The 19,834-nt window shown below is 43.7% G+C and overlaps 1 protein-coding gene across 1 annotated transcript in view; it reads left to right on the top strand.

Moving 5' to 3' along the window:
• HSD17B4 (hydroxysteroid 17-beta dehydrogenase 4) overlaps positions 1–19,834 on the top strand; it is a 1,616,359-nt gene that overhangs the window by 988,474 nt on the left and 608,051 nt on the right. Inside the window, exon 15 of the mRNA XM_044059338.1 lies at positions 2,495–2,566. Within this exon, the coding sequence (XP_043915273.1) occupies positions 2,495–2,566 (72 nt within the window). The remainder of the gene's footprint in view (positions 1–2,494; positions 2,567–19,834) is intronic.

Here is a 19,834-nt window from a genome sequence, read left to right as displayed (position 1 = left end):
AAATTAATCACCAGCCACAAACACCTAAAAACTGAGTAGCAAAACTCTATTCAAAAGTTATTTGACTTTGAGTAAATATGCAAGCGGGAACATCTAGCTCAAGAATTTTTAAAATAGAAGTTCTGCACAGATGATTTACAGCAAATCATAGCTTTGAGCTGATCTAAACCACAACAGTTTTTAGCTAAGTGTATACTCTGCTCAATCTGTCACAAGCTTTCAGGATCAGAATAAAGTCTGTGAGTCCTTACATCCAGCTGTGCTTCTGTACACATATAGCAAAATAATCCAGGAACTCCCTAGTTAACAGGCTTTCAGTTTGTACGAGTCCCAGGCAAGATTTCCTTTTGGCTTTCATTTTGAATTTTGAAGGATGCGCTGTTGTTTCAGCAGTTGTATACTTCTGAGATGCCTCAAATAATACCCTTGGACTTGGAGTATTGTCTTGAAAGAGCATTATGCTTCAAGATCTGCAGATGTGTCATCAGTAGTTAATTTTGCTTTCAAATTGCAGTGCTTTCCCAGAGTAGCAAATTTACTTTTCTCAAGTCAAATTTCACACAGTTGTGTTTAAATATTTCATTTTTACTAAAAAGGCAGAGTATGACCTTTCTTTTCAAAACTGCCAAATTTGTCTTAATCCTGTAAAACTTCAGTGTCACTTAGTTCACTTCTGCATTTCCAGCTCATTTCCAGCTCTGAATTCAAGTCAGATGGTTAGCAGCTTGTGTGCACCAGACAGACATATCCATCCATCCATCACCCACAACCTCTTTTTTCTGTTTTTGCACATAGGGTTGGGATGTCACTTCAACAGTGACAATCATCTAGAGCCAAGGAGTACACCGCTGGATGGCTACAGAAGTGAATTTCAACTTTATTGCATTAATTTTAGTTGTACATTATTGCAAATGACTTTGTTTAGGTTTTAACTGTTATGCGTGCATTTGTACTTGCTTATTAATTGTAGGCCGCATATAGTCAAATAAAACATTTGTAATCAGCAGCTAATTAGGTGTAGGCAGTAAATTATTTAAATACATTGACTTAACACAGGATCAGCAATCTAGAAGCAGCCAGTTCTATAGACTAGGCAAATAATAAACAGCAGTTCCACTAACATTAACTAGTATCATGTTGCAAAAAGTGTGGTAAAAGTTATTTGTAATTGATTTGTGAAAATAGTGGTTTATCATTATGTAGAAAAGCTCTCTAGGTAGGTTGTTCATTGCCAAACTGGTTGCTTTGCCTTCTCTTTTCTCAGTAGCAGTCTTGTGAGAGAGTGTCGAGCTGTTGACCTTGAGGTAGGTAACCCATGAGACAATTCTTGTTAAAACAGATGAGTTTCAGGTCCAAGCAATGATGATATATTGCATTACTTGTAGGACTGAGTCCATAAGCTTACAACCTGTATTCTGTTATTGTGATTTGTATTTATTAAAGCAGAAATAATCAAGCTATCTTTTATCTAGACATCAACCCCAAATGTTAAGAAGCAAAACACATTGTGTTCAAACCAAGGGCTGCCCAAAAAGCCATTGGATGTATTTTTTTTATACCTCCACTTATGCGTTATTAACTTATTTCATTTTTCATATTATTAAAAGGTTTGTTGTACTGGAGACAGAAAAGAAATCCACAAGGCAAAATCCTAAAAGCAAAAATAGTATTATTTGATAGTGTATAGTACTGCATAAAAATATTTTTTATTTTTATATATGTCTTACAATCATCAGCTGTCCCATCATTCATTCCCACAGTGCATGAGGAGTGTCTAACAGAAGGACAAAAGCTTACAAGTTTGGGGGTGCTATCCAGGTAGACACAGAACTGTTTGCTGCCTGCCAGTATCCATTTTCCCTTCCTTGTGTCAGTGGAGCAGGGAGTGCCTTTGTCCATTCTGACTTCCCTCCCCAGTAAGGGACTTCATTGTTTTAGAACTGGACCATAATTGCCCCAAGACTAGAGAACTGCAGTTCTAGCTTGCCAACCACATCAGACCTGGAGTCAGGCTATAAAGCATTTCTGTTTACACTAACCCCAACCTGGTGGCTGTCCCAGGCACATACATCCACCATACCTTTGCTTGCTGTTGATAGATGTCATATGCCAGAACCACCACTCCTATCCCACAATATTTCCAGCATCAGCTATTCACTTTCACCCCTCCATTGCCTAGGCCACTGTTTGGACTTAAATAATCTGGGTCATAGCTAGGGATTTATCCTGTTGTGCTGTGGAGTAGGGTTCTTTAATAAGTATTCAAGGGACTCAGATGTACCACAATTTCTGAGCCTATTTCAGGAGCTAGATTTGTATGCATGTTTTTGCTTTTTTCTGTATTTTGGATTACTACACATTAACATATGCTATAGAAAAAGAATAAATGTGGATTATATTTAAGACACTTCCCTGCCATTGGTGTCTTATACAAGTATGCTAGAACAAAATGTTTGTGTGTTGACTTTTGGTGTGTGTTTTTATTTCCAACCAGGAAGTTTGACATCTGAATCTGTAGTTGTAGACATCCTTGACAAAGGATCTGGAGCAGTTATACTTTTGGATGGTAAGTTCTTTATTTATTTTAGTCTGTTTCTTTTGTATGAAGTAAAAAAATACATGGTGCACTAAGAAAAGTGATGTATGTACTGATTTAATGCACTTCAAATATATATTCATAATGTTAATAAACAAAATCTGTGTATTTTGATAATCTGTGGTAACATGCAGGTGCATTGATATTTCTGACTTGTGCTACCTTTCATTTCTGTCTTTTTATTTCTACAGTGTAAGCTACAGGAACCCTGATAGCAGCAGTAGAAGTCAGTGTTTTCTAACGGTGGTCTTGTACAGTGTGTAATTTGGTGCCCTGATGCCAAGAGAAGCTAAGCTACTGACTGAGACAAACATGTAGCATGGCTTCTATGAGAATTGGCTTTGACTGTTCAGCTGTTATACAATTTATACAACTGTATATAGGTTAGCTAGTAAAACAGTATAGACTAAACATCTCATGCCTTAAACTGCATTTTTTCCCATGAGATCATAATGTTTCAAGTGCCTGTGTGTACTTTTAAACTTGAGACAGATTATTATAGCCTTGATGAGTTAGTCTAATGCCTGGCTGTTTGGACTAATGAGCAGTTCCTACTTTTTTGGCAGGTAAAATTCAACTGGGGTCCACTTGGCTGTATAAAAGTTGGGGTAATTCGAGCTTAGTGTGGTTGAGTGAATTTGTTGTATTTGTGTGCCTTGCTGAATAGCAGGAAGTCCACCTAACCTAATCTAGGAGTAGGGCAATTAGAGACTTCAACATTGAGGTCTTTGAGCAGTGGAGGTAAGTGTTAAGACCTTTAAACAGTGGAATTACACTATGTGCACTTGACATAGGCATCTCTGATACACTACTTATTGCAGGGTATAATTTATATATTACAGTGCCATAATGCTTCTGTTAGAAGTTTATGTCTAGCAAGGACTTGTGTAGTGATTTATTTATTATGCTGTAGTCTGCAAGTTAATTTTCAGATATAATGGGGATGACATGGTGAAAATGGTAGTAAGTGTTGCAAACTCTGTTGAAGGTTAGAACAACTTAACAGAACACAGGCATTGCAGTTTCAGATAACGAATAGCTGAAAAATTCAATGATCTAGTGTTGTATCAGCTGTAGCTTTAGAGAAGGTTTGGTTAGATGCCACAGCCATTCTGATATGAAATAAGAGATGGAAAACATTAAAGCAAGGAAATCAGCAGTTAAGGCAGATGCAGTAATGTTAATTGCATTGTGCAACTTGACTATACTACTAAATGAGACTTGGGCATTATAAAAATGCAGCGGAAAAGAAGCAGCTGCCAGTGCTGGCTGGCTATTCTTTATTGCCCTGAGACTTGCTCCATGCAGATATGTAATGGTATGTTTGGTTAGATTTGATGTGTATTCGTGTGCAACACAGATTCTTATGTACTTAGGCTTTCAGTACAAGTAAGAATGCAAGAAATGCAGTAGCTTGTGTGATCCAAAATGATTTAAACTGTAAATGTAATGGGGCAGTTAATGGAAAGTTCAGCTTCAAACCCAGATCTGAAGAGGTCTAAGAGAACAAAAAAAGTGACCTGCAGTAAGATGTTTAAAATGTAAAAAACTTTTAAAAGACCAAACCAGGAAACACAAAAAAAAAACAGTCCTAGGATACAAATTTGTATCCTAGGACTGGTTCTTTTTATGCTTAAAATGTAACACTGAGTCACAAGTAGATCAGGCAAACAAAGCATAACAACAGTATAGGCAGCTGTCAAAGGGAAAATTGAGTCAGGTTATTAAAAATACGGGTGCAGAGGTAATATTAATAGTAAATGATAGGTAGCATTTGGGGTTGTCTACTTGTAAGATATTTTGCATTAATGTGGGCAGTGTCTAAACATGTTTTAAGAATAAATAGTCTTCAGGTGAGAATTTTGCTACTCTTTAAACCATGGCTAAAATCTTGCTTAGGCGATTCAGTGAAAAGTCATAGTTTGTGGAATTGCAAAGTGGAATGCACCCATCCCAAGACCTAAACTCAGTGATGCTGCTAGTAAGAAGACTGGTTAGTTCATGGAAAACTGTAAGCTTATATGGTTACCCTTATTGGTAGTAGTTCTGGTGATTTTAATGGTGATTCAGCGTTTTATTACTGCATCTTCACCACTTTATGCAGGAATTAACTTGAAAGATGCCTTAGTATCCAACTTAAAGAGTAAACAGCAGTCTGGACTTGCTTAATGGAAAAAGTTTTTGCTGTGAATTGTCTGAGAGTTAAGCTTGGTGATTATCTCCAAGAGAATGTAGGTTATAAATTGTAGAATGCATCTAAAATTAATGCTATGAAAAAGCTGGAGACTACAGCAACAGACTGATTTTAAAGATTACTGCATACCTTTCAACCATCCAGATTTTAGAGGGACACCCCTAATTTGTTCTCAGACATTTGCTCCAGCTGTCATAAAACCTGAAATTATTTTGAGACGGTACAGGTCTGTAATGCCAGCATTTAAAGAGAGTGCATAATTTAGGGCCTTACCACTAATTATATTTGCCTTTTTGCATAACCGTGAAAGTAAAAATTGAGAGATATGGATTATTGTGTCTCTTGTTTCAATGACTGAATTCCAAAAGAAAAAAGTGATGCTTGCCAGATGTGGATGTTAATCAAGCTGAGATAATAGCAGTGACCAAAAAGAACTACATTTAAATTCCTAAGCATGATTCAGAATGGATTTAATATAAAATACCAAAAGCAGCAAAGTTTTCTCTTTCAAAGTTCCTAGCTTTGTGCAGAAAAAATGTTATCTCTGCATATATAGCAGCAAGATTAATTTACCAGATGGAAAATACCCCTGGAATTCTGGTCAGAGACTTTTGTGAACTTTTAAGCACAGAATATCCCTGTAGAATAATATGTATTTTACAATGATAAGTGATAGGGTGGACTATCCAGTCCAGGAATGGAAGATACTGTGCCAAATAAGTGTTACAGTGCCACTGAGTCAGTGAGGCAGCAGAAAAAAGTAATACTATGCTTCACAGGCCAGGAAAGGCAGTGTGCTGGTAGCATTTAATTAATTAACTGGTAGGTGCCTCTGTGAGTGAAAATACTGTACAGTACATGTCTTTATGGGCAGGTCTGACATAAGAATAAATTAAACCATATATAACAATGTAACAGACTGTATGAACTATACATGAAAATATAACAGACTGTTTTGAACGTTTTAATCCATGTGCCTTTCACTTACCTAGACAGAGAAACTAGCAAGTCAACCAGAAATAATAACTGTGTTGCAAAGAGAGGTAATGGACAAACTAGGCATTTGATACTTTATCCAGCTGTAAACTGTTCGAAGTACTTGACTTCATGAGAAGAGCTATTTCAAATTGACCAAAAGTAATTAGGAGTATGAAGTGTTCTAATACAAGCATCTATTCACAACATTAGTTACTATGAAATAAATTAATCTTGTACTTTCTGCAAACTTTATTAAGAGTTGTGTGTCCAAAAAAACAAAATGCTATTGATGTGATGCTCTTTTGTGTTTAATTACTTAGGTACAGTTAGTTTCAGTTAAATCTAGTGGATTTCAAACAATAAAATAAATTAATGATACACTCCCCCGGGTTCTGTATGCCTTGCATGGCATGCAGGATCAGTGCAGGAGCTCTAGCAGGCAATTTGTCTGCGGTGCGATCCAGCGACAGCCTGCAGGGGTGTGCATGAGCGCTCCTGCACGGACTAAGCCCCTGTATGCAAATCACCTAATTTGCAGGAGAAATCCATGCAAATGAGGTGTATTTGCGATCCAGGAAGCTTGAAACCGGCCGTGCAGGACTAGTGCAATCTGCAGAAATGTACTCTGTTGGTAACCGAGTACATTTCTGCAAAATCCAAAACGGAGTTGTGACAGCTCCAAATAAAGGCTGCATATCAGTCAGAAAGCATGCCATTGGCCAAGTATAAGGCTATTGGCTTTGCAAACAGCCAAAAAAATTAAAAAATCAACTTTTGTTTTTTTTTAGCCGATCTCGGCTGTTAAAGCGTAGGACAGCAGTGCGCAAACAGGATCGGGGTGAAAATAATAAAATAAACCTAAAATAAGCATTCTAACTAAAACCACTATTCTGCCATGCAAGTCAGTGTCAGTCAGAAGACAACATGGCCAGTGAGTAGTGATTGCTAAGGGGGGAGGCTCAGTGTGAGACATGTAACTATGCATTAGCAGGCAATCCTATGCAAATGAGGGGAATGATAGTGAATCCCAGTTTTCCCCATCAGGTTCCAACAGTGTAAGAGTAGGAATAGCTTGGTGCAAGCCTAGGAGGTAGCTGACATCATAGGGGTGTGTGTCAGGCATACTGTAAGCGGATTGGAGCACTGTGGGCTCGGGTTTGCTCCTAGGTTAGCACAGCTAAGCAAGGGGGTGTGTCTGAATCTGCCTAGCTCTCCTTACATTGCCTAAGTGGGTGTGCGTGCCATGCACTGGGTTTTAAAGGAAGAAAAAAAAAGTTAAACCAGGAAATAGTAGCACTGTGCACAGTTGAGCACTCTGTTTGCGCACCGTGCCCCAGGGCTTAAACAGGAAGGCAGTGGGAAGGGAAAACAGCAGTAGGAATGTAATCAAGGAGAACTAGCATAGCTGGCAGGTGAAATGTATCAAAATCAGCCAATTACATAGGCAGCATACCAGCCCAGCCCAGAACACTACTATAAACTATGCAAACACCTTCCCCTCTGGTTTTTCCCACACTACACCACTGGTGTAAACAAGCGAGGAACTTTTAACAAACAAAACTACAACATGATAGGGGCTGCAGCAGGCAGCATAGAACAACATGTGCAAGAGGCTGAGGGTGGTGAGGATGTGAATGCTGCCGATCAACCCACAGTGAGGAGCCTGAGAAGAGTGTACAGACCCAGGGTAGCCTCCCAGGGGCTACATGAGCTGGAGATAGTGGTGCGCTATAGGGTGGACAGGGACCTCCTACAGCAAATTGTTGAGCTGTGCCGGCCATGCCTGACACACCGAACTGACCGAGGGGAACCCATCCCAGTGGATACCAAGGTATGTATAGGCCTAGGAATACTAGCCACAGGTACCACCCAAAACTCAACTGGGGATATCATGGGGATCTCACAGGCATCAGCATCCAGAGTATTCCACCAGTTCCTGGATGCCATGTCAGCACATGCCAGCGAGCATGTATATTTCCTCAACACCCATGAGGTGTTGGCCAGCAGTATGCGTCTCTTACACCAAATAGCAAAATACCCTGAGGTAGTGGGTGCTATAGACTGCACGCACATACATATCAAAGCACCACCCGGTGATCATGGTAGGGCCTACATCAACCACAGGGGCCTCCTCTCCATCAATTGCCAGGTCGTGTGCGATGCCCAGGACATTATAATGAATGTGTGTGCTGGCTGCTCTGGAAGCTATCGCGATTCCCACATTTGGCATCTGACGCAGCTGTACCAGATATTTGCCAATGGGGACATCCCCTACGTTCACCTAGTGAGAGATACTGGTTACACACTGGAGCCGTGGCTGATGACAAACATCAGAAATGCACACACACCTGAACAAGAACTCCATAATGAGGCACACGCACAGATCAGACTTATAATAAAGCATGTGTTTGGGATGCTCAAGTCATGGTTCCGGTGTCTGTACACATCCAATGGAGCCTTGCAGTACTCACCAGCTACATGTACTCAAATTGTTATGGTATGTGCCATGCTACACAATATGATTCTGCGGAAACAGGTGCAGCAGGAACAGCACGGGGCAGGGCCACACAGCCCCCCACCAATGCCAAGGCCTGCACAGACACAGTGACTCTGAGGAGGAACAACCTGAGCCTGCCCCAGTAGGCAGATGGAGGCATGCCCAGTATACCGTGGCCGTGGCAAAGAGACAACACATAGCACATACACTGACACAGTAGGGACCCAGGGAATGACACCTCTGTCTGACTCTAACATATAGTAAAAGGGATGCCAAACCATGACACTACTGTGCTCAGCCATGTATCGCGAGTGTAATATGTGCATCCAAAATAGGCATCCCTCTAGCACCATCCTCATTCCTGGCACACCCACAAGGTAAGTCAGTCAACCTACCAATTGCCAAATGGAGTTGAATGTGTCGTTACCTGTATCTATGGTATGGATGTGAGCATGCAAGGGAATTGTGTGGCTGAATGTTATGGCAGCAGATAGTAGACATCCATAGTGGCACCATGACATCTGTAACACATACTGGAGTCACCATAGTAGCCAGTGCTACACAGGGTGACAAAACTCACTGCAAGAAATGTGCTGGGCGACATGTGTGTCCATATGACTCACACATGCCAGTCAGGGAGGTTCACATACCAAACAACAGTCTCAGCCAGCAGGACAGGTGTAGACAAACCCAAACAGAACCTGTGCTATGGCCTCTGAATGATGCCTATGGGTAACCCCCCCCCAGACCTACAGAGACAGACTACAGCAGGTCAGGCAGTGGGATGTTAGTTCTGAAGCGTAGGAAGTCAGAAACTGAAATGTAGGTCAATCAAATCTAAGACCTGTAGTACACTGATATGCCTCTAGTTAGCATGATAGGTTAGAATACAGAATAAAATGGTGCACCTGACATACCAGTACAGTCATAGCAAATGTGTGCAAGTGCCAGGTGTCCCCCCCCCCCCATCCTATGTAGAAACAGTAAGGTGTGCCCCACAATCATGTGCAGAAATGTAGAAACTGTCAGGTGTGCCCCCCCCCAGTCCTGTGTAGAAATGTAGTAACAGTCAGGTGAGCCCCCGCCCTCCCAGTCCTGTGTAGAAATGTAGTAACAGTCAGGTGCCCCCCATAACCCTATATAGAAATGTAGTAACAGTCAGGTGTGCCCCCCCACTCCCATGTTGACATGTAGAAACAGTCAGAAATGTAAAAACAGTCAGATATGTCCTCCCACAACACTGTATAGAAATGTAGGAACAGTCAGATGTTCTTCGTGTTTCACTGTTGCAGTCCTCACATATGGGTTATCCGGCTCCCGGTAGCCCTCAGTCGGCCCGAATACCAGAGTCCTTGGTATATGACGTTGACTGCCGCCGGTTGTAAAACTGATGTCAGAGCGTCAAGTATAAAGGGAGGCAGCCAACGCCATTTCCTCAGTCTTTCTTGCCATGGAGCCCGAAGCAGATGCAATTTGCACTAGTGCCGGTCAGCTGTTTATCTTCGTTTTGCTTTTTGACTACCAAGTTGAAGATGCCTTTCAGATTTGTACCCAGTTGGGGATTCTCTTTTCTTGCTTTAACAATTGTCAGATGAAGTTAATAACTGTCTTGCCTGTGGAAAACAGCTTCCGCACCATGATTTCCATTCCTATTTTATAACTTGTTTAGGCCTTGAGCATGACATTCCTAACTGCAGTCTCTGTGCTTCCTTTAACCCACGTACCATATGCCATAGAACTAAGATTTTGTATAAGCATTTCGGAGTCTGGCCTAAGTTCGTTGGTATGGCATCTTCTTGTCTCCCGACTTCGGATATACCTAGGAAATGCAAAGATAAGGACCACGACAGGCCTATTGTTAAATCTGCTGACTACACACCAGTGAAATTGGTTGTCAGCACAGTGGTAGTCAGTGAGGTGCTTTCGCAGCCCCTGCAGGCTGCAGATTTTCAGCTGCAAGCCTCTGCCGAGACTTTTACAGAGTCCTCCATGCCTCAGGCTGCTATTTCATCTTCAGACCCTCCACCTGTCGCTGCCTCAGATGGGTCCTGAACCGCATTGCAGGCACCGGCTTCTGACACCTCTTCTTTTCGACATGAGACCAGAACCAGGCTGACTACCTTAGTTCAGACTTCTGCAGTTGCTAGGCCTCCCGAGTCCCTCTGGATTGCTAGTAAACCTTCCAATCACAAACGTACTCACAAGCAGGAGTCGGCCTCTCCTCCTGTGCCTCAGTCCCAGTTGGTAAAGATGGCTGGTGATCTTTCCGTGATTAGGGGCTCTCACCCCCCCCCCTTCAAAGAGGGCTAGGGAATTATCTCCTGATAATTTTGTCTGTCTCAGATTCTGAGATTTCCAGTATGTCTGCTGGTGAAGAAGGAAGTTCTCAACTTTTTTCTAGCTTTGAGGATTCTGATGCTGAGGACTCTATCCCTTCTGCCTCCCCTCCAGAAGATTTTTTATTTGAGGATACTTTGAATACTTAACTATGAGCCACATACTTTGGAGGCTTTTAAGGCTAAACTTGGGGACATTCCTTCCATGACGGAGAACAAAGATTTACAAGACTTACTGAATTCTGCCACTTTGTTTAATAAGCATTCACTTCATTGTGGTTTTGACACTTTGGAGGCTTCCTGCAGAGCAGCAGCCACTGGTTCCGTAATTTAGAAGGCATGCTTGGCTCAGGGAGCAGCCTCTTTCTGAACCTGCTAAATTTAAATTGCTGAATGTTCCTTTGCACAAAGACAATCTTTTTGGTAATAAGGCTGAGGCGGTACTGAAGAAGTTGGAGGATAAGGCAAAAAGCTATGCAAGCTGTAAAAGATTTCCTTCAGGTTCAGCCTCCTCGGATTAGTAGGCATTATCCTTACAAGAATTGGTCTTTCCCTGATCCTGGCAAGCAGGGTTGCTCTAGGCCTAGGGGTTTCAGATCTTCCAGAGGGCAGGCTTCTACCCCTCCTTCTGCTAAATCAGGGAGTTCTAAGCCAGCTTCCCAAAGCAAACATTCTCAATTATTCCGGCCTTCTTGTGCCTACCTCTGCGGCCCCTGGGTTTGCTTTGGGGGGAAGGTTAGCCAGGTTTGCAGAGGTATGGTCCACCAGCACAGATGACAAATGGGTGCTCAATATAGTAAACCAAGGTTACAAGTTTTACTTTCACACCTTCCCTGTTTTGCAAGGGTACCCAGACATACCCAGAACTCTCAGGGCAGAGGTAGAAACTCAGATTTCTTCTCTACTGACTATGGGGGCTATAGAGCCAGTTCCTGCAAATCAGGTAGGCCTAGGTTTTTATTCAAGACTTTTTCTGGTACCCAAAGAAAGGGGGAACCTGGCACCCTATTCTTGATCTGTCTATTCTAAACAACACTTTTCTGGTGATTCCCAAATTCAAGATGTTCAGCCTTCAACAGTTACTACCAATGCTGGCCAAAGATTCATGGCTGGTAACTTCAGGGCTATGGAGCAACACTTTCAATTCTCTGCATTGCCCTTTGGCTTATCTACTGCTCCCAGAGTTCTTACAAAGTGCCTGGCTCCAGCCATTGCTCTTTTCAGGCAAAGAAACATTCAAATTTATCCTTACTTGGACGACTGTCTCATTTAAGCAAACTCCCCAGAACAACTAGAAAAGGATTTGGATTTCATGAAGAACACACTCACCTCTTTGGGTTACACACTCAATGAAAAGAAGTCAAAGTTGGTTCCTACAAGGGAGATTGTTTTCCTGGGAGTGAGTCTGAATACAGCCACCCAGATGGTATTTCTCCCTCAACAGAAGCAAGATCATCTTTCGGCTTATTTCATGAACTTGGCAAGCATGACCCAGCTGTCTGCAAGGCAATTCCTGCAAGCACTGGGGTTCATGGCTTCATGTATTTAGATTATCCCATATGCAAGGCTGCATATGAGAAAGCTTCAATGGTACCTCAAGAATCTTTGATGTCAACACACACAGGACTTAGAATTGATTCTTCCCCTGATTCCCTGTCTACAAATGGAGTTCCTCTGGTGGACAACAGCCTGTTCTCAAAACAAAGGTATGCCTTTCCGTCCACCGCCAGCCAGACAGACGCTCATCACAGATGCCTCAAATGTTGCATGGGGGGCTCATCTGGAAGGCAGGGGCATACAAGGGACTTGGAGCACCCAGCAGATTCATCTGCACATAAACCTAAAAGAATTGATGGCAGTGCAGCAGGCCTTGCTGGCTTTCAAGGATCTACTCTACCCTGGGACTCCGCTTATCAGGACAGACAATAGCACAGTCATTTACATCGACAAGCAAGGGGGGACTTGCTCTTACCCCTTGTGCAGACAAAGCATGAGACTGTGGTCCATAGCAGCATCCATGGGCTTACATCTAATAGCGCAGTACCTTCCAGGGAGGCTAAACTCCTTGGCAGATCATTTGAGCAGACATGTTCTGGATCCTCATGAGTGGCAACTGAACAAGGACATTTTCCATCCCATCACTCATCATTGGGGCACCCCACAAGCGTATCTTTTCTCCTCTCACACCAGTCATCTCCTTCCAACCTTCTGCACCAGGGAGTTTCACAAAAAAGCTTGGAGGGTGGACGTGTTGTCCTTCCCATGGACACATCTCTCAGTTTATGCATTCCCTCCTCTGTCTCTTCTTCCCAGAGTGCTGCTAAAGATAAGGGATGAAAAACCAAAGGCTATTCTGATAGCACCAGATTGGCCCAGGCAGCAGTGTTATCCCCTCCTTCGCAGACTTTCCCAGGCTCAGCCTTGGCATCTTCCCCTGGTACCAGATCTGTTGGTTCAGGGAGGGGGAAGAGTGCCTTCATCCTCATCTTCAAATGAATGCATTTAACTGCCTGGCTAATACTTTAAATCTTACCCAACAGGTGGTTGAAGTTCTTCATGAGGCCAGGAGGCCTAGCACCAGAAAATCCTATGCAGAGAAATAGAAGAGATTTTTCTCTTGGATGCAGGCTAAAGGAGAAGACTCTTCTCATCCTTCTCTTTCCCTCATTTTTGACTACCTATCAGGATTGCTTAATGGTGGACTTACCTTTTTCTTCAATCAAAATTCATGCTTCAGCAATTTCAGCTCATTGTTCTTTTGAGCAACCCATTTTTTCTCACCCCTTGATGAAACAGTTCCTGAGGGGAGCTAGTAATCTTAGACCTCCCAGAAGAGCTCCTATTCCTGCTTAGGATCTTAATTTTATCCTGGAAAAACTTACTCTGCCTCCCTTTGAACCAGCTGCCTCTGCAGATTTGAAGTTTCTATCCTGGAAGACTGCTTTCTTTTTAGCTATTGCTTCAGCTTGAAGGGTATCTGAGCTGCAAGCCCTAATGGCAGTAGAACCTTTTATTATTTTTCACTCAGATTGGGTTTCTCTGAGAATTAATCCCTCCTTTATGCCTAAGGTAGTTTCCAGTTTAACCCTTAACCAGTCTATTCACCTGCCTATATTTTTCAACAATCCCCAAAATAAAGGGGAAATGATTCTGCACTCTCTTGATGTGTATAGACAGCTGAGAATTTACTTAGGACTAAATACTTTCAAAAATCCGAACAGTTGTTGGCTTGTTTTGATCCTGGGGCTCAGGCTAAAGCTATTTCAAAACAAACCATCTCCAAATGGATTGCTCATCGTATTCACTTTTGTTACCTGCAGCATGGGAAGGTTCCCCCTCAGGGTATTAGGACCCATTCTACTAGAGTGGACTCTACCTCTGCAGCCTTTCTGAGAGGTGTGCCTACTAAGGACATTCTGGAAGCAGCTACTTGGTCTTCTGTCCATACTTTCACAAAGCATTACAATCTACCTTTGTTTTCTAAATCCAGGGCTGGTTTTGCCTCTGCAGTTTTGCAAGGCCTTCTTACCAACCCTTAATCTGCGATCCTTCCTCCCCCCTTTGTCCTTTTCCTGGGCTTTGGGAATCAACCCAAATTTGAGGACTTTATCAGTGAAACACGAAGAACATAATACAGTTGTATACACTTACCATAAATGTAGATGTTCGAGTGTATTCACTGTTGCAGTCCTGGTTTCCCACCCTCCATTCCCCCTTTTTTCCTGAGGCACAGACTATAGATTTTTATTTTTTGTATGATGTGTCCATGGTGCTACCTTCCTGGGTTAGCCTTCTTTTGGGGACTCTTGACAGTTAAGGCAAGAAAAGCTGAGGAAATGGCATTGGTTGCCTCCCTTTTTATACCAGACGTTCTGACATTAGTTTTACAACTGGCGGCAGCCGACATCATTTACCAAGGACTCTGGTATTCGGGTCGACTGAGGGCTACCAGGAGATGGATAACCCATATGTGAGGCCTGCAACAGTGAATACACTCGAACGTCTACATTTATGGTAAGTGTACACAACTGTACTGTGTGTGTCCCCCATTCCCATGTAGAAACAGATGTGTCCCCCCCCAGTCCTGTGTAGAAATGTAGTAAAAGTCAAGTGTGCCCCCCCAATCCTGTGTAGAAATGTAGTAACATTTATGAGTAGGTAAATACGAGTGGAGCACAGATGGCCAGAGGTGGCCAAGGTAGCAGGATAGGTTGTAGCATTTGCACAATATGCAGGTCTATTTGTGTTAGGATGGTGTGTGTTTCATAATGTGAGAGAGTGGTCAGTATGTATGCATGTTGAGGTAAGACCTGGTGGCCATTGCCCACTACTGCTGATAACAGGGACAAGCCCTCACGATTGCAGTGCCAAAGACAATCCACACCGGTATAACACATGTTAGCAGTAAACCATTGTAAATGTATGGTGGTAATGTGTGTCACCATCTGAAAGACTGACATGGCATGGCTGTTGGGCTAGATATACAAGCAGTACACAGGGGAAAGTACCCCAGACATACAATATAAGTTGTGTCACTGTGAAATGGTGACTCCCTTGGATTTGTACATATAGGTATGCATTGCGGTAACAGGACCTGTAGTAGGGGATACCGATGATGTCTGCCTGAACACCTGCAGATCACAAAGGAGATAGGACTGATGTATTGCGAATCAGCTGATGTTACCTGCACATGCCAACATAACTATTATGCCCCATGCATATCTGTGTGTGAGATGCAAGTAGTGTCCATAGTACACATGCACCCAGCCACGCAAACACCACCCACAGGCACCTCTCTGGCAATATCCCAGCTGTGGGGAATGGGTACAGTACGACCCCACCTGTATATGGCAATAGCGGAAGACTGCAGCATGCCGTGCAGGTGTTCCATGCAGGTGTGTCCCTAGCTGTAGGTAGCACCCTGTCAGCATCCACACCACCTGATCAAGACTGATAGAAGGTATTGGCATGAACAACTATCACAGCTACCCTGTCACTCTAGGGGAATATACTGTATAGTGGTCTGGGACTGTAGGACTGACAGAATACAATGGCCTGCTACATCTGGGCTGCATCAACACCTAATGCCCCACAGATGCCTGCCAAAGGCCCATGTCTCACATGTACTGCCAATGCATGTTATGTCATGGACACCCAAATAACATTACACACTCAAGTTAAGCCATATGCAAGGCCTTGTGGACAAACCACAGTAACATCTCTACCATGTCCCACTGCATGAACTGTGGACCAACAGTAACACACACCTGTGATGTGGTGATACCCTTAGGGAAAATATCAGAGAATGTATACATAATGTATGGAAGAGGTTAGAATAACGGGAGGTGTGGGAGCATGGGCAGCATGGAATGTGCAGGGTCTGACACCGAGGTGTGTGCACACTATCCCTGGCTGCAAACACATAAATGGGTGGCTACACACCTGCCCGTACACCACAATAGATTAAATGTTCTGAGCCATGGCCCCTGCCTCTGGCTAATGTGCAGATTTGTACAGCTTTGAGGCATTGCCACAGCAAGACAAGACCATACTACCATGTTGATGGGCAGACAAGTATGGGATCCTCTGCCAGCACAGTACCAAGGTGCTGAACTGCATACACAAACCCAGCAACAAGTGCCTGCAGCTCCCCCTCCAGAATGCCATAACTTACCATGAATACGTAGATGTCTTCCCACAATACTGGACACAGCTGCAGTCACCTTTGTCCCCCAAGTCATCACTGAGAGCAAGAATATCCACCTGACAGTACATGAGGACATAAAATATCACCGTGTATAACAGTACACATGTCTGAATATATCTGCTAACAGCAGTACCATGCAGCTGAAGCAGCACAGACACACTCGCCTACAGTGCACACTATCCCCTGCACAGTTTGTCCCCCATATTGCCAAATGATAGATGGATACCCTCCAGAAACAGTATGCTACCTGTAGGTGTACAGTACAAAGGTCTTCACTGCAGTACAAACTACCTGGAATCAATCCACACATTCAGTACAGAAGGGCATACTGGGCATGCTCACACACTTAGAGAAATGAAGGCAGTGTCAGCCAACAACATACCAAAAGGTCATACTGGGCATGCTCATGCACTTAAACAAATGAAGGCCATGTCTGCAAACAAGAGTGGAACTGACATATCTGGCATTTGCAGATGTTAGTGCAGACACTCCACAGTATGCAGCACCCATGCTTTGCACACACAAACTGGATAGGAATACAGGCATATATCCAAGGACAACGCACTACAATAAGCCAAAAGTAGACGTACACAGATGTGTGGAAGAGTGACTGTTACAAGGTGCCATCCATTATGAGGCCTGTTCGACCCTGCATACAGCCAACTGGCTACAACCACATGAGGTTTGGATGTCACTCACTGTAGACCTTAGCCACTGGTATCTGTCAGCATGATGGGCTATGTGGTGCAAGTGCTAGCTGTGCAACATGACTGTACAAGGAAGTAGTAATCTACCAGCTGTATACATGTACCTGTGGAATATAACCCTGCATGTGCCCGCATGTGGTGTATCAACCTCTAGATGAATGGGTTATGGCCCATGCACACACACTGCCCTCCCCATAGCCATAATTATGACAAGCCTGCTGAGGTCATCCACTTTGAAATACACCTTTGTGAAAGGTGTAGGCCAGTAATCTCCCTGGCACTTCCTATAAATGCGTACTGTAGTGTGGTAAACTAGTTAGGTAGGAGTTCTAATCCCAGACATGGCAAGTGTGTGTGTGTGTGTGTGTGTGTGTGTGTGTGTGTGTGTGTGTGTGTGTGTGTGTGTAGAGAGCAATGCTTTTTAGGCTAGTCACATTCACTACAATTCAGTTGCCCTACTTTGTCAAGGCTGCTGATGTTATACACTGTGAAATGCACCTTTTGGAAAGGTGTAGCCCAGTAATCTCCGTGGTGAGTCATATAACTGCGTACTGCTGTAGTGCGATTAACTAGTTGGGTAGGAGTTCTAATCCCAGACATGGCAAGTGTGTGTGTGTGTGTGTGTGTGTGTGTGTGTGTTAAGGGAGCAATGCATTTTAGCCTAGCTGCAATCAAATGCCCTGCTTTGGCAATCCCACTGTTGTCATTCATTGTGAAATACACCTTTGGGAAGGAGTACTCCAGTAATCCCCATGGTGCATCCTATGACAGCGGCATGCTCTAGTGGAACTTCTGTAGGGGTTCTATTCCCACACATGTCGGTTGTGGATGTTTTGTGTTTCAATGTCTGTGTAGGGAGCAATGCATTTTAGCCTAGCCACACTCACTACAATCAAATGCCCTACTTTGGCAATCCTGCTGATGTCATTCATTATGAAATACACCTTTGGGGATGGAGTACTCCAGTAATCCCTGTGGTGCGTCGTATAACAGCTTCATGCTGTAGTGTGATATAGAACTCTAGTAGGGGTTCTGTTCCCACACATGTCAGTTGTGGATGTTTTGTGTGTGTTTCACTGTCTGTGTAGGGAGCAATGCAGTTTAGCCTAGCCACACACACTACAATTTGAATGCCCTAATTTGGCAGTCCTGCTGAAGTCATCCAATGTGAAATGTACCTTTGGGGAAGGAGTACTGCAGTAATCTCTGCGATGCATCCTATAACTGCATAGCACTGTAGTGTTCTAATCCCACACATGACAAGTGTGTGCGTCTGTGTTTGCAACTCGTATCCTGTGTGGAAGTGGTTGTGAGTGTGTAACAACTGGGCTCAATGTGGAGCAGGTTTTGCAAATTTCTTATATGGAGGCCCTAGTATGTATCACAGTGTCCACCATACAGGGATAACAGATGTGAAATAGCCAAGAGGCTGGGGTGCAAATCCATAACCATACATGTGACATAAAGGCCAGGCAAACAAATTTAGCAACCGTAGTATTACCCAGTGAACACTCTCGACCCATGTCTCATACGTACGTACACACACACGCACACACACACACACACACACACACACACACACACACTTGCCTAGGCAACAGTCGCTATGTTGGTAGTACCCTGCATATTGCTCACTGATAGTAACTATGGTGTGATTGCAGTGTGCTACAGGGGGCATGGCACCCTGTCCATCTGCTCAATAGGCACATAAATGCTGACCGTGCACCTTCCCCATGTTCCCCACTGGACACCTGCAACCTGTGGTGCCATCAAGTGTGACCCAGAAAGGACATACCATGCCTGAAAACATGCCCTGTATGGACAGATGCCACTGACACCAAGGAATGCCGGTATGCTATCAATGTAGGTGCAGGGTAAACCTGCTATCCATTACCAGTTCCTGCCACATGAGGCCAGGACTGGCACATCTGATGATAATCTGTGTACCCAACATGGGTCAGACACCCTAGGGACAGTTCCACATGTCACTGTACATGCATGTGGGAGGTGTGCACATCCCAGACACCATCCATTTCATGGACTAAGGAACACATACATGGCAAACAATACACAGCATTGGCCACACACAATAGTCACCCAGATGACTGGATGGTGAATACAATACCCACCTGTGTGGGCAAATCCAGAAACTATACCCCTGAACCACAATCCAGACCATTGTCATGTGGGCTGATGCCAAGGTATACCCATCACCTAGCCTTGTGTAGCTGTCTGGCACAGTCGGCCACTACACACCCATGAAGCAATGCACCCATGCATGTCAGTACTGGCACAGTGCGTGTGTGTGTGTGTGTGTGTGTGTGTGTGTGTGTGTGTGTGTGTGTGTGTGCGTGTGTGTTGTATGATCACATTCGCACTCACTACAACCCCTATTGGCATACTGTAGCATGCTGTCCAATGTCAAACACCTCCACATACCCTTTGCCCATATAACCTCTGTATGACCCCTGTGGTGCATGTGATACATGCACAGCAATGTGTTGTGGTAATCTCACTAGTGATGAGTTGTATTCCTGGCCCTGCCATGTGTGTCGATGTGTGTGCATCCTTGTGAGAATGTGGCTGTATTGATACTGGCACCTGGTCATGCGGACAGGCATGTGTACTACACCTACCGTATAGCTACCATATCCTTGTTGCAGATGCCACTCACCATCACATATATGTTTTTGAGGGCTCCTCAACATGTAACCTATGTGGTGCATCTGATAACTGCATAGAAATGTGATAGCACTACATAGTCGTCCGGGGTTTGATACCCTGTGCTGGTAGGTGTGACTTTACTTTGCTTGTGTCTG

Source organism: Protopterus annectens, chromosome 17.part0, assembly GCF_019279795.1.
Source record: "Protopterus annectens isolate FY-2018-M chromosome 17.part0, PAN1.0, whole genome shotgun sequence".
In the NCBI taxonomy this organism is placed as follows: Eukaryota; Metazoa; Chordata; order Ceratodontiformes; family Protopteridae; genus Protopterus; species Protopterus annectens.
This window is presented reverse-complemented; position numbering and strand designations above follow the sequence as displayed.